The 13,927-nt window shown below is 46.4% G+C and overlaps 1 protein-coding gene across 1 annotated transcript in view; it reads left to right on the forward strand.

The window, feature by feature from the left end:
• The window catches only part of Csmd1 (CUB and Sushi multiple domains 1), a 1,292,092-nt gene that overhangs the window by 1,258,515 nt on the left and 19,650 nt on the right, over positions 1 to 13,927 (forward strand). Inside the window, exons 56-64 of the mRNA XM_005373917.1 lie at positions 410 to 583; positions 1,209 to 1,391; positions 4,787 to 4,963; positions 5,684 to 5,863; positions 6,455 to 6,628; positions 7,450 to 7,623; positions 9,222 to 9,295; positions 11,905 to 12,016; positions 13,232 to 13,411. Of these exons, the coding sequence (XP_005373974.1) occupies positions 410 to 583; positions 1,209 to 1,391; positions 4,787 to 4,963; positions 5,684 to 5,863; positions 6,455 to 6,628; positions 7,450 to 7,623; positions 9,222 to 9,295; positions 11,905 to 12,016; positions 13,232 to 13,411 (1,428 nt within the window). The remainder of the gene's footprint in view (positions 1 to 409; positions 584 to 1,208; positions 1,392 to 4,786; positions 4,964 to 5,683; positions 5,864 to 6,454; positions 6,629 to 7,449; positions 7,624 to 9,221; positions 9,296 to 11,904; positions 12,017 to 13,231; positions 13,412 to 13,927) is intronic.

A 13,927-nucleotide genomic window follows, 5' to 3' on the forward strand; every position in this document is an offset into this window, starting at 1 on the left:
AAAATAAATCTATTGGCAGAATCTTTTCTGTTCTTCAGTCAGTAAATTCTGAGGAAGGTAGTATCATCTGGAATATTTCTTTTTGGAAGTGAAACCCAGGACCTAAACTGAGCTACATCCCCAGCCCTCTGCTGATTTGAATTTTGAGACAGGATCTCACTAAATTACCCAGACTGAGTTGGAATTGACAGTCCTCCTGCTTCAGCCTCCAGAGCAGTGGTATCAGGGGCGAGTGCCACCACAAGCAGCTAGAAGTTGACATTTCTTATCTGTAGGGAGCTGTAGGGCTGTGTTAACTTGTTTAGGCCGTGTTTTTCAGAGGTGATGTGTGGGCACCCGTGTGGGAGGCGCAGTGTACCATTTAACCCGAACCTTGCATTCATTTGCTGTCACGTTCTCCTACCTGAAGCCATCTCGTGTGGGCACCCTGGAGTCCCTGCCAATGCAGTGCTGACTGGAGAGCTGTTCACCTATGGAGCCAGAGTGCAGTACTCCTGCAAAGGAGGCCAGAGTCTCACCGGCAACAGCACCAGAGTCTGCCAGGAAGACAGCCACTGGAGCGGGTCCCTTCCCCACTGCTCAGGTGAGGGCTCTGCGTACCCATAGGCATATAAAGCATGGGGTGATTGCACGGTTATCTGAGGTTGCACGATTGTCTGTCCTAACCCAGCTGCAGCCCGATGTGCCATTACTGTGGATCTTCATCTTTACCATTGTCACCCGTCCTCATTACAGACATTGGTACCATCAACCTCACCATCAGAGGGGGCATAGGGCATCATCCTCTCCAAAGTCACTGGTCTCCACATACAGAGCACTTGTTGCCATCGTCACCAAAACCACTGGTCCCCTCACTGTTCACTGCTACCCATAGGAGTTCCTGGTCACCCCGGCTAGGGTGCTTGCCTTGTCTCAGTCTCCCAGAGCTTCACCACTTGTAGCATCTATAGTTACATTAATACACTTTGAAAAGACCCATCATCTTAATTGTTCTGTGAATGCTTCTGTAATGAGTATCAGTGCAGCAGAAACTCTGGGCAAACCTGTGAACCACCAACCTCCAGTGCGACGTTCTTGTGTCCCACGCCCTGGCCCCTCTGTTTCACATCTGCACTCACAGTCATCATCTTTGACCCGAACCTGCTGCAGCCAGCCTGTGTGCAGCAGTCTAACACAATACTGCACTGTCGATGCGCTGTGTTCAACAGGAAGCAGCCCCGGGTTTTGTGGGGACCCCGGGACCCCCGCACATGGCTCTCGGCTTGGGGATGAATTTAAGACCAAGAGTCTCCTGCGCTTCTCCTGTGAAATGGGCTACCAGCTGCGCGGCTCAGCAGAGCGGATGTGCCTGCTCAACGGGTCCTGGTCAGGGGTGCAGCCTGTGTGCGAAGGTGAGCACCTACGTCCTGCATCCATCCTGGCTACCAAGCCGTTAGCGCCATCCAGAGCGACTCCAGGTATTCTCTGTAAGAGCATCATCAGAAATTACGCCTCTGGTTACCTAGAGATAGCCTGACTCTTCTAAAGGTCCCACCGCACTGATCCCTGTGCTTTGAAAGTTGATAGCGCATACAGGGGCCCCTCCTCTTCTGGTGCGGATCTCCCTGCGGTTGTGCCAGGTTCCATGGGTGAATGACGAAGCTGAGGGGCAGTGAGCAGGAGCAGCACACGTCCGCCGTGGGAATCTGTGGGCTGAGTGTTCCAGTTCACGCAGAATTTTCAGTCTTCTTGTCCCAAAAGTCCCTGGAGTTATAGCACGTGCAGTATTTAGTAGTGGATGCTTTTGGTGTAGTAACTGAAGGGGGAAGCAGGAGTTGGTGGGCGCAGTTACGTTGTTCTGGGCATCAGCTGTGTCTGTCTGAGGCAGAGGTGAGGTGTGGGTAACGATGGTGTTTAGAGTTCACAAGAAACATTTGGAATGCAGACAGGCAGGGCTGGCAATGTCAGGAATTGCTGGCAAAGAAACTTCCCAATTAATTTTTCATCTAAAGGGATGATACCATTTAATTAAATGTGTATTCTGTGTGTGAAACACTTTCTGCATAAGAAACATAGAAATATTGCCCTGCAGAAAGAAGCTCAACAAATGTCACACCACCGCCCTTGCAGTTCCCAGAAATGTTAGCCAGGCTTCCGGGTTCAGCCCCTGTCCAGCCTTGTGCTGTCCACGTGAGCTCCCCGCTCTGAGTCCATGAAAAGCATCACATTCTGATGGGAAGCTTGAGTAAAGTACAAAAAGGAGGAAGAGTTCATGAGTCATGAAAGAAAAATGCTAAAAATATTCTTAAAGGTCAAGAAATTTACACTTCTGTTTCATATTTTATATGGATGTATCTCCATATATTTCTGTTAGATCATACCTGCTTTTGTTAGCAGTGTAAGCTTTAATCATAAGCTCATTAGCTTAGTATTTCACAAGGCCATATCTCATGAGGTTGCTTGCATAAAGTACAGTATTTTATTTTACTTGAATTGGGCAACTTTTAATGCTTTTCCCATGAAATTTGGATAAAGCCTATATTTGACTCAAGTAATGGAAATACGGTCATGAAAAGCAAGGTCGCATGAACCATGAGCTGACTCAGCACGGGGTGCAGGTTAGATCTTCGCAGGCAGGTTACATGCTGCTGCGGCGTGTGTAATCTGACAGCAACTGGGGTGACTTTGTCGCATCCCTCTCACAGCCGAAGGCATTATATCTGGAGAATTTAATTGAGGCGACTGCTGATGCAACTTGGAGGAGCAGATTCTCCCGTGCTGAGTGCAGTTTAGCTGCAGTCTTTCTAGTGCAGTATACTCCTGAGCTGCATGTGCACTTGTGAAGAATAAAACCGTTTCAGATCAGTGTAGGGATACTTTGTGTAAATCAAGTAGAATAAGATTATGTTTTACTAAAAGCAATCACATTAACCAGGTGTTCTTGTAGTATGTTTATTTAAAAATAATGAGACTAGAGAGCAGAGAATGTGGTAAAATTTCAAATGACAGTTTTTAAAACATTTCTCCTCTACTGATTCTAAACATAATCTCTTGTTTCAGTTCTATTCCTATTGTTTTATAACCTTAGAACCTTGGCATAACAAGACACATTGATACTGCCTCTGATTCCCATTCTTATTGTAATTACCAGTGGGGAAAAGGGAAAGGAAAAGTTTAATCATAAATTTTACTTTAGAAAAGACAATACTTAGCTGCATTCTTCCTAGTGTCACTAAAGGCCAACATAATGAGGATACTCTTATAATAGGTATGCACTGACTACTTTTCACTCATTATTTGATTAATTTTAGCATTGGACCTCGGGTGACTTTTAAAGAGTTATACATAGATTTCAATAGCAAATATGGTTCCAAATGGGATAAAAATGTCCACATCCTGGATAGACGGGTGCCCTTTCTTTCCCATGCAGACATTTGGAGAGACATTTGCACAGCACCTGTTGCTTACTTAATGAGGAATAAATTTTTGTTGAATGATTTCTTGTACAGACCAACACCTTAGTGTGATGTGATGCAAAGTCTTAACTTACGTTACAGTTATCATAAGTCTTTCAAACTTTAGAGAACCTTCCATAACACTTGCTTCTGGGTGGGTAGATATTTTCCAACTTACACGGCCACCAGGAAACAGCTGACAAGCCTCTGTTAGAGGGAAGAACCCAGATTCATGAGGGAAGGGAGGTGTGATTGATTAGCTGTGTCTGCCACAGGCACCTGGACAGGAACTCCACCCTGCGTGCTGCGTGTTAGGTTTTCAAACATGACAACCTCCTAAACTTGCAAGTATAATGACTTCTAAGTGCTATGCAAATTCGGCAGCCTGCTTTCCTCCATAGTTTCAGGAGAAGTACATCTTTGTTCTCAAGGCTAGCTTTGAAGAAGGAGCAGCTAGATATGCAGAAGTTTGTCTGGTTTTTCCCTCACTCCCAGACAGTCTCACGATGCTTCCTTGTCAGAACAATCCAGCAGGGTCGCATTCGTTACCTGTCTGCTTAGTCCTCATCCTTATGATGAGAATAAGGAAGAAGTGTAACAGTTATTCTGTAAATAGACCCAATGTAAAAGAGCATGAAGGAAGGAGGGATAGAATTCAACGCCTTGAAGCTTGTCCAGCAGTATCAGAACTGCCCTTGGTCTCCCGGCAAAGGAGTGTGTGCATGCGCACATACGCACACCCTCTAAAGCCACGTGCAGTGTAGCCCTGTTGTGCTGTCATTACCTGAGACTTCATTGCCTGCACATGACATTAAAATGCTTTGGAGGGAAATGCAGAATGCAGTCGTGTCTAAGCTGATGAACACAGCTGCCCTTCGATTTGGTAGTGTGGGGGACCTTTACACAAACATGTCAACTTAGGTCATTCTCACTCTGTATATGCTCCTTTTTCCAAGTGAATTCTTCTGGATGTGTAACAATCGACCTGATTCTCCAGAGTATTCAAAGTCAGCCTCGGCGGGGTGGGGCTGTTGCCAAGTGGCCCATATCATACGGGTAAAATTCTAGCTGGGACAAAAACAGGTTCGATCCTAAAGTAGCAATGTTTCTAACTCTTTGCTCATATTTTGAATGGTTTGCAAGTGGTGCTCTTCAGAAAAGATAGTGTGAAGATATATATTATATTTGTAACTATTCAATAACCCAATCTATGAGTCCTGGTCAAATACACACTAGAAACCTGTGTGTGGATGCACTCTAAGATTTTGTGGTGATCCAGCACTGGCCTTGGTCCCCTCTGTTTACCGTGGTCCTCACGGGCTGGCCCTGTGTGCCCTTTCTGCTTCCTGTAGCCGTGTCCTGTGGGAATCCCGGCACGCCTACCAACGGCCGGATAGTGAGCAGCAACGGCATCCTCTTCTCCAGCTCCGTGGTCTACGCGTGCTGGGAGGGCTACAAGACCTCGGGGCTCACCACACGGCACTGCACGGCCAACGGGACCTGGACGGGCACTGCCCCCGACTGCACAAGTCAGTACCCGAGTGCCCCTGAGACTGTGTAATGGGGGGAAAAGTATGATTGTAGGAAGGAAATGAAATGTATTAAGTACTGGGGTTCTGTTCCTGCAGTACTTCTTGTTTGTCTGCTTTGGTGCTAGGGATTGAATGAGATGGGGTCTTGTTAAGTTGCTCAGTTGTCCAGGCTGGGGTCAAGTTTGAGACCTTCCTTTCGCAGGCTCCCAAAGTGCTAGGATTCAAGGTATGCACCACCGTACCAGGCTCCCAAGGCACTGAAATAGCATTCTCCAGTTGATAATTGTAATAGTGAGGCTACTTTGAGCAGCCAGTTAAGATTGGATATTGTAAAGCTGGAGCAAACAAAAACCAAGATTTTCTCTGTCTGTAGACCATTTATTCTGCAAACGAATAAGATGCTTAGCTCAGTGACCACAGCTGTGTGTCTGTCCTTGACCAGCAAAGTGAGAGTTGACATCAAGGCTATTTAGGGACAGCCATGGGGTAGCAGTTGGGGTCTACAGAGCTACTCTTCAGTAAAATGCAATCAAGGATTCCTAAGGCATGGCCTCCCCACAGCCAGTGTTCAGCCAGGCCACCAGCAAGGTCTGGGTCACCCCTTGATTCAGCTGGTCCTGTGAACACAGGCTTACGGTGTGCCCTAGCAGAGATTGCCACTACTCGTGCAGGTTAATTGCATGACTCTCTGGCCCTTCTTTGCTGCATGCCCATTAGTTATCAGCTGTGGAGATCCAGGCACACTGCCGAATGGTGTCCAGTTCGGGACTGACTTCACCTTCAACAAGACCGTAAGCTACCAGTGCAGCCCTGGCTACCTGATGGAACCCGCCATGGCTTCCACCATCCGCTGTACGAAAGACGGCACATGGAACCAGAGCAAGCCCATCTGCAAAGGTTGTGGCCCTGTTTATTTTGGTCTCACTGATGTTTATTTACAGTGCTAGGTTTGATTTCATTTTGCAGTCATTCACAAAGCTCTTCCTGGACCTAGGAATTGTAGGAACTCATACCAGCCCGTTTACAAATGCTGTCACTTTTGTTTTCCTAATCTGTTAAGGTCAGTTTCGCAAGTGGAAAAACTGACTCCCAGAAAAGTGTAGCCAACAGCTGTGGATTTCAAAGCAGCAGTGGAGAAGTAGGGCTTGGTTGGCCGCATCCACCCTCTGGCAGGCTGGTGACACAGTAGCAGCAGGTGTTGTACCAGATATGGGTGAACAGATCTGTGGGACTGCAGAGGCCAGAGAGGTGCCGTAGTCACCCAGTGACGGCACAGCACTGGTGGAGAATGTCAGCAGCAGGACATCTTGGAGATTGGGTGCCCAGGAGGAAGCTGGCTTCCACCAGAACTCCTCAGTAACTCTTTTATTTCAAAAGTTCTACGTGGATGTTCTCCTCAGTGCAGGGAACTGAAAGCGCAGGCGTGAGGTGGGAGCGTGGCGGCTGGGTGGGAGTGCGATGCTCACTCTGCCCGCTCTCTGTTCTCAGCTGTGCTGTGCAGCCAGCCCCCTCCTGTGCCCAGTGGAAAGGTGGAGGGCACCGACTTCCGCTGGGGCTCCAGCATCAGTTACAGCTGTGTGGATGGCTTCCAGCTTTCCCACTCGGCCATCCTCTCCTGCGAAGGGCACGGGGTGTGGCGAGGAGAGGTCCCGCAATGCCTGCGTAAGTTCCACAGCTGCCCATTCCACTGAGGCAAATGAGCCTCGCTACACACCCGAAAGTCACAACTCCTGGAGCACAGTGGTGTGGAATCACCCCAGATACAAGAGGAGGCATGATTCAAAACAATGGTGAAGGCTCACATTTTAAAAATTATTAGAGTAAAAGACACAGTGCCAATAACTTCCCCAGAATCCTCCCCTCCACTTAGAACACACTGACCCCACGGTTCTTGCCGCCTTTTGAAGAAGTCGCGGAGTCCTCTTCCCTGCATGTCTTTGGTTGTCCCATCATGTTCTGAATCCATTCAAAACACTTCCTTTTCACAGTCGCTTTGACTTTGAGTAAGAGCTAGAAGTTGTATGTAGCCAGACCTGGTGAATCAGACGGATGGGGAAGCGCAGGGATGTTTTTAAGGCGCAGGGATGACCATGCTTTTTCATTGGATGTACTTGGCAGTAGCATTCACCATGGTATTGATCACACCTCCTAAAGACACTTACAAAAGCGGACTTCCAGAACTGCTTCAGAAAGGTGGCAAGAATGGTGGGATAACTATGCTTGAGGTAAAGCAAAGCCTTTTGATGGGGACTAACAGCAATGTGTCTCTCAGAGTCTTCTGTATTTAAACACACACTATGTTTTAATCAGCCCTGTAGGTAAAATCTCAGACTGGAGCATGTGCCATGCAAGGCCTGGTGCTTTCCACTTGCCACTGTGTTTAGTAGTTAACACTGAAGGTTTCACAGAAAACGTCACCAGGACTATTCAGTAGAGCTGTGCAGGGATGCTCATCGCTGAGGTCTTCCTGTTGATCCCCACAGCTGTGTTCTGTGGAGACCCCGGGATCCCAGCTGAGGGACAGATCAGTGGGAAGAGCTTCACGTTCAGGTCTGAGGTCTTCTTCCAGTGCAAGGAGCCCTTCATACTGGTGGGGTCATCGCGGAGAATGTGTCAGGCTGACGGCACCTGGAGCGGCATTCAGCCCACCTGCATAGGTAATGTTGGTGTCTTAATTGTCTCCTAGTTGCTGGGACAAAATACGTGACATCCACAGCTTAAGGAAAGAGAGGTTTATCTTGGCTCACAGTTTGTAGGGTTTCAGTTCATAGTTGGCTGACTTCAGGACGAGGTGGCATGACAGAGGAGCTCATGCCATGGCAGACAGGAAGCAGAGAGATCGAGGGAGGAGGAGGGAGACGACCCTGTAAGGCCATGCCCCCAGTGGCTGCCTCCTCCCACCAGGCTTCACTTCCCATCACACTCAGCTATAAATGTATCAGTGGACCAGTCCATAACCCAGTCGCCTCTCCAGGGCGCCACGTATGAGGTCATGAGGCTTTGGGGGACACCTAGATATGAACCAAAACAGGCAATGATGTGGCCCTACCATGTTTAGGATACTTCCAGACAAGGACATTTCATTCTTTCTTTTTAGTTTTTTTGTCTTTTTTTTTGAGACAGGGTCTTGTTATGCAGTTCAGGCTGGCCTTGAGCTCACTTTGTAGCCCAGGCTGACCTCAAACTCACAGAAATCCTCCTGCCTCAGCCTCCCAAGGCAGGGATTGCAGGCATGTGCCACCATGCCAAGAACATTCATTCTTAAGGGGGTGACACAGTGTTCTGGGTGAGGTGCTGTTCTGAGTCAGAGCTGGCCAGCTAGGCAGGCAGGCAGATGGCCCCCTAAATCTGCACACTGGGTTGGAGCTGAGTCCCAAGTCCTGACACAACTACTGGACAGACGCAGGTGGTACCATCCTTGAAACCACTGTCACCAGAAGCAAACTGGATGTTCTGTTGTTGAGACTCATCTTGTTGGGTTGGAATCACCCAGTTTTACTGTTCTCTGCAAATTTATAGTAAAAAATAATAGTCTGTAGTCATGGTTATTTTCCAGGAAATTAAATGATATCCACTTAAAATATAGTATTAGAAGTAATTTCATTAAAAAATTTCTTAAATTTAGGAATTGCTGTCACTTGATTTAAACTACTGTTAGATGCTAGACATCTCTATATTGCAGATATTTTCCTCTAGTAGATTGGTTACTCTAGAAAATAAATTTTAAGTAGTTTCATTTTTATTTTTCTTTGTGCAGCTAGGAGCAGCAATAATGTAGTCTGGCCAGTCCTTGGGGGCTCATGTCCTTTGGATTTGGGAAATGCCCTGTTGGTAGACCATAGGCTTCCATTTGGACCATTGAACAGTCCTCTTATTTTGAAATCCTGAGGAAAATTTATCCAGGAAATGTGGAATAATGTCATGGATAAGCAACTATGATGACTATTATTTAAATATTTATAAGCCAGAATATCATAGTAGGTATTTATGGATCACACTATAAGATTAACCAACTAGATATTGGTAGAGGGATTGGTGGAAGGATTATTCTTATATAGATAAGTATTGCAAATCTATTTAAAGCACAGTAAACACAAAGCATTAATTTCTGAAGATGTCTGCAGACATGGAAATAGTAATTTACTTTTTTAATATTTATGAAAAATATCTTGTTTATTTGTCAAAACATTGCTCTCAATTTTGTAGGATCTTTTAATAAAATGTTATCATGTTTTGTTTTGATTGTGAATTTCAGATCCTGCACATAATACCTGCCCAGATCCTGGTACCCCACACTTTGGAATACAAAATAGCTCTAGAGGATATGAGGTATTTCATATGTTTCATTAGAAATATAAAATATAGTTGGTACTTAAGCATATGTGTGACTTTTCATATGCAATATCTTCTTCATGTTATATTTGCCCAAAGTCAATCAATGCAGATTTCAGCATGTGTTTTTAACTGTCAAAATCTGGATAATCACATGTATCTTGATTACCTCTGTCCAAATGGCTATCTTACTTTCTATTTGGAAGCACCTATACTTGTCTGTTTTTCTGTCTGTTGAACCTAAAGGGCAATTCTCAAATTGAGATGACTTGTTACTGAATAACTACACATAAGACTCCACTTAAAGACTAGATATAATGAACAAGTAATATAAAATTTAAATTCAGAGGAAAAAGAGATAAACAAAAGGAAAACATTTTAATCTTTCGTGCCAAGTTTACTTGTGATCTGTGTTCTGCATGTAATTTCTTAAGGCAGAGCCATGAATTTTTGGCACGGGAATATCACATTAGAATGTGCACTTGACTTCTAGCTAATATTGGACAAATGCTTAGAAATGAAGGGTAGTGAAGTTTGACATGAGGTGCTCAAACCATGCTAAATAATCAGGCAGTTCATGGCTCTCTGGAAACGTGACTTTGAAATCAACGTTGAATATGCATACTTCTTTCAGTGTCTGGATCCCATCAATTTAGAATCAAAATCTCCTTCCCACAGCCACTTCTTCCATCACTCAGGAACACTAGCATTTTCCTGTCTCAGCTGTCTGGGTGCACTTTGCTCCCTCCTAGCCCCTGTGCTGTGTTCCCATGAAGGAAGTTCTCACGTGGAGCCATTTGTTCAGTCTGGCCTATTTCATGTCATGTCTCAGATATGGCCTTGTGGCACTGGACAGTTCTCCCCGTGGCTTTGTCTCACTGGCTCACTACAAGCACTGTGAATGGATCACCACAGATTCTAGATGCTGCCACCCCGAGTGAGCACGGCTCGCAGTCAGTGAAAGTGTCAGAGGGACAAATTCCTGTGTCTCCCATGAGGTGCTGATGGGTGCTGTACCCCTCACCCTCCTATGGCAAAATAAACCTGCGCAGTCAGGACGGGCAAACCAAGAGGAAAGCTTGCCACAGAAGTACAGACAGCACCCGCCTCAAGGGGAGCTGAGAGGACAGGCGGCACCCCCGCAGGAGTTCTTCCCTCCATTGCAGTCCAGGAGGCCTGTTTCCTGCAGCAGTGAATGCTGGTGTCAGTGGTACAGGGGAAGCCCTTTCAGTGCAGAACATTCCAGTCCTGACGTGTCAGTGAAGCTCAGGGCGTGTTCCTACTGTCTACCCTGAGCCCACAAGCTCCACAGGCTCAGGGCGTGTTCCTACTGTCTACTCTGAACCCACAAGCTCCACAGGCTCAGGGCCTGTTCCTACTGTCTACCCTGAGCCCAGGTGGGCTGCCATTCACCGTGAGAGCTGCATCTGGTGAGGACTTGCCCAGAAAGGGCGCTGTGGTCTCCCCACTGCAGGAGGGCCTCGCCCTGCCTCCCCGTCCCTGTGTTCTCAGGACTTCAGGTGAGGGCTCTGTTGGAGGAGGCTTGGCAGATGCCATCTGCGGTGGGGCGGTGGCAGGGCAACCCCTATTCATTGCCCAGTGTCAGGCACTGAGCTGAGTCTGGGATACATCTGAATGTTTCTCCATATAAATCCCCATTTCTTCATCCAGTGCCATGAGCAACTCTCCTCCCATTGCCACTACTCAGTACCAACCCAACGTTGTTCTGCAGTAGTTCTCCCCAAATCCCAGGGAGGCTGGAGGGGCTCTGAGAAGACCCAGGAAGGAAAGGAGCAGGGAGAGAGAGAGGGAGAAAGGAGCTGCCCCAGATTTTCAGAGCAGGGACAGAGGTGTGACCCAAATCTTAGACTCTCTCTGGGTCAGCAGGCAGCTGTGGGGCATGTGTGGGTCCTGCAGAGCAGTGCGGGGAGCGAGGCTGCCTTTGCTGCCTCACTGACTCCTTCTGCAGTTCTGTCCACCTCACCTGGTCTCTTGACCCAGGTGGGAAGGGTAGTGGGTGATCCTGGTGCCCTCAACACATGACCGACCACAGCTCCGTGTCTGAAGCAGATATCAGACACTCTGTTAGGTTAGGGACTTAGGCAGAGAGCACACAGGCAGGTGCAGCTCCCCGTGGTGACAGTGGCATCTGGTGCTGGGCAGTGGGTGACATTCCTTCTTGGAAGCCCAAGTGGGGTGTAAGCAGAGTCCGAGAAGGAAAGGGCAGCCCCGGAAGATCCGGCAGGGACAGTGCCTCAGATGTTCAGAGCGTAGGAGAGGTCACAGATCCAGAGCAGCAGGGAAGTGGACCAGGATGTGGTCGGTTAGGCGGCAGGTCCGGGGAGGGGTAGCGGAGGTGATCCTCCAGTGCCTTACAACTGCTTAAAATGTACTTAGCAGAAAAAAGTAAAAATAATGAGTCCTCGTTACAAAATAAAAAGAAAATTCTGAAAGTACAGAGAAAAGACAAACTGCGTGGTGTTAGACATTGCTTCAGTGTGTAGCTATCGTGTCCATGCTGATTCACCCCTGGCCCGAGAGCGATGAGAAGCCCCCAGCGAGGCAAGCGTGCACCCCGGCCCCTGACTCCATGTGTCTCCCTGCAGGTGGGGAGCACCGTCTTCTTCAGATGCAGGAAAGGCTACCATGTCCAGGGCTCCACCACCCGGACTTGCCTTGCGAACCTCACCTGGAGTGGCATGCAGACGGAGTGCACACGTAAGTGGGACCCAGGTCTGCCTGGGCCTGTGGGAACACATACCACAGGGCGGTGAGGAGGAGCTGTTTGGCTTCCTTTGGTTTCCTCACCCCAAACCTTAAGGATTTCTTGAGATGTGCTTCCAGGAATGGCAGCAGAAGTGAGGCGGAAAGTGCAGGGGTGTGGCCCGTCTGGCTTGGGGGCCCCAGGCACAAGGAACAGGAGGTGCTGCTCAGGGCAGGGCAGGGAGGGCTGACTGCTCTTCCCGGCTGTTTCCTGGGTCATGTGCTAGGACAATGGGAGTGAATGTTTAAAACGTTATTCTTGCTATAGATTTGAACTGAGTAAGAACTGACTGTTTGAATAAGTAAAGATCAAATTTTACTTTGTGTTTCAATCATAGGAGATAGGAAAAGCTTTGTGTGAATAGCTAGTAAATCAGTAATTCACTTGCTATTAATTTATCTAAGTATTGTGCCTCTACTGTGTTGAACATAAAATCATTAGTAGGTAGTTAAGAAAAATTATTTGAGTAGAAAATCATGATTTTTGTGTATTTGTCAGTATTATGATGTGTTTTATTTGAGTTGCCATTTCTACATCACTTATTGCACATATATACATATATATTAAATATGACAGAAAGCTTGCTAGAAACTCATTATGTTGAAAATTTGGACGGTAGGTTAAAGGTAAAATATTGACAATACATAAAGCAATTGCTTTCATCATTTTAAAATTATAAACTTGTTTTATGATAATCTGCCAAGTTCTTTATTCCAGATGTATATAAGAAGTTGAACTACAAATAAGCACTACAGTTGCCTTTATTCCTAAATTATGTTTTTGAAGAGTATACATTATTTTAGAGAAGTCTGCATACACATCAAATTTCCTACCACTCACTTAATTGAACCCTGAGTATTTGTCAGCACCCGATGGAAATCAAGGCATATTTGTGTATGTTTTTTCCAAGCATCAGCTGATAAGACTGACCACTGAGGAACGTTTAACATACCACTTATCTGGACTGTTTATCAGGCTTGTTCTGCTTATTTTAAGCTCAGATCTCCATTCTGAATCTCTGCACATAATTGTGTGTACTATATGTATAAAATCACTAACCAGGGCTGAATTTTTCTGTTGTATTTATTCCTTAGCCTCAGCTCATACACTAACATTGTAGTGGACAAGGTTCCAGTCTTTTGTAATGGGATAAATGCTGTGTTTTGCAGCTCACGCCTGCAGGCAGCCTGAAACCCCAGCACATGCTGATGTGAGAGCCATTGATCTTCCTACGTTTGGCTACACCTTGGTGTACACCTGCCACCCAGGGTTTTTCCTTGCTGGTGGATCTGAACATAGGACATGTAAAGCAGATATGAAATGGACGGGGAAATCACCTGTGTGTAAAAGTAAGTCATTGGTCCAGATGTGGAAGCACACCCTTCCAGGGCAGGGCGAGTGTCACCTGCCCCTTGGGTTGCAGGCAGGTGTGAGACTCAAGTGACAAGGGGTGGGCTGATCCCATCACCCTGCCTGGACATGCTCATGTGTGTGACCATGTGTGCCTACATGGGCATGTAGCTAAGTGTTTGACGTGTGGGTATTAGACTGTGCCATCCACATTTTAAGCCAAAGAGAAAAGCCATTTGGATGAAGAAAAGCATTCTGAGTTAAAACAAAAATAACAAAATATTTTCAAAAATGTATTGCTTAAAAATGAAAATGCATACATAAATGTCACCAAGTATGTGAGAATATATAAATCAAACCACCTGTGTTATTTTTAAGACCACAAGCTGTTTGGTGGCAGAACATAAATTCATATGTTCTTGATGTTGATGATATTTTTTAAGTTACAAAAGCAACTAGTGTGGAAATGATGCACTAATTACTCACCAATTCGTGTGTCTACAAATAAGAGTAAT

This window comes from Chinchilla lanigera, unplaced genomic scaffold (genome assembly GCF_000276665.1).
Source record: "Chinchilla lanigera isolate Chin_1 unplaced genomic scaffold, ChiLan1.0 scaffold00002, whole genome shotgun sequence".
NCBI lineage: Eukaryota > Metazoa > Chordata > Mammalia > Rodentia > Chinchillidae > Chinchilla > Chinchilla lanigera.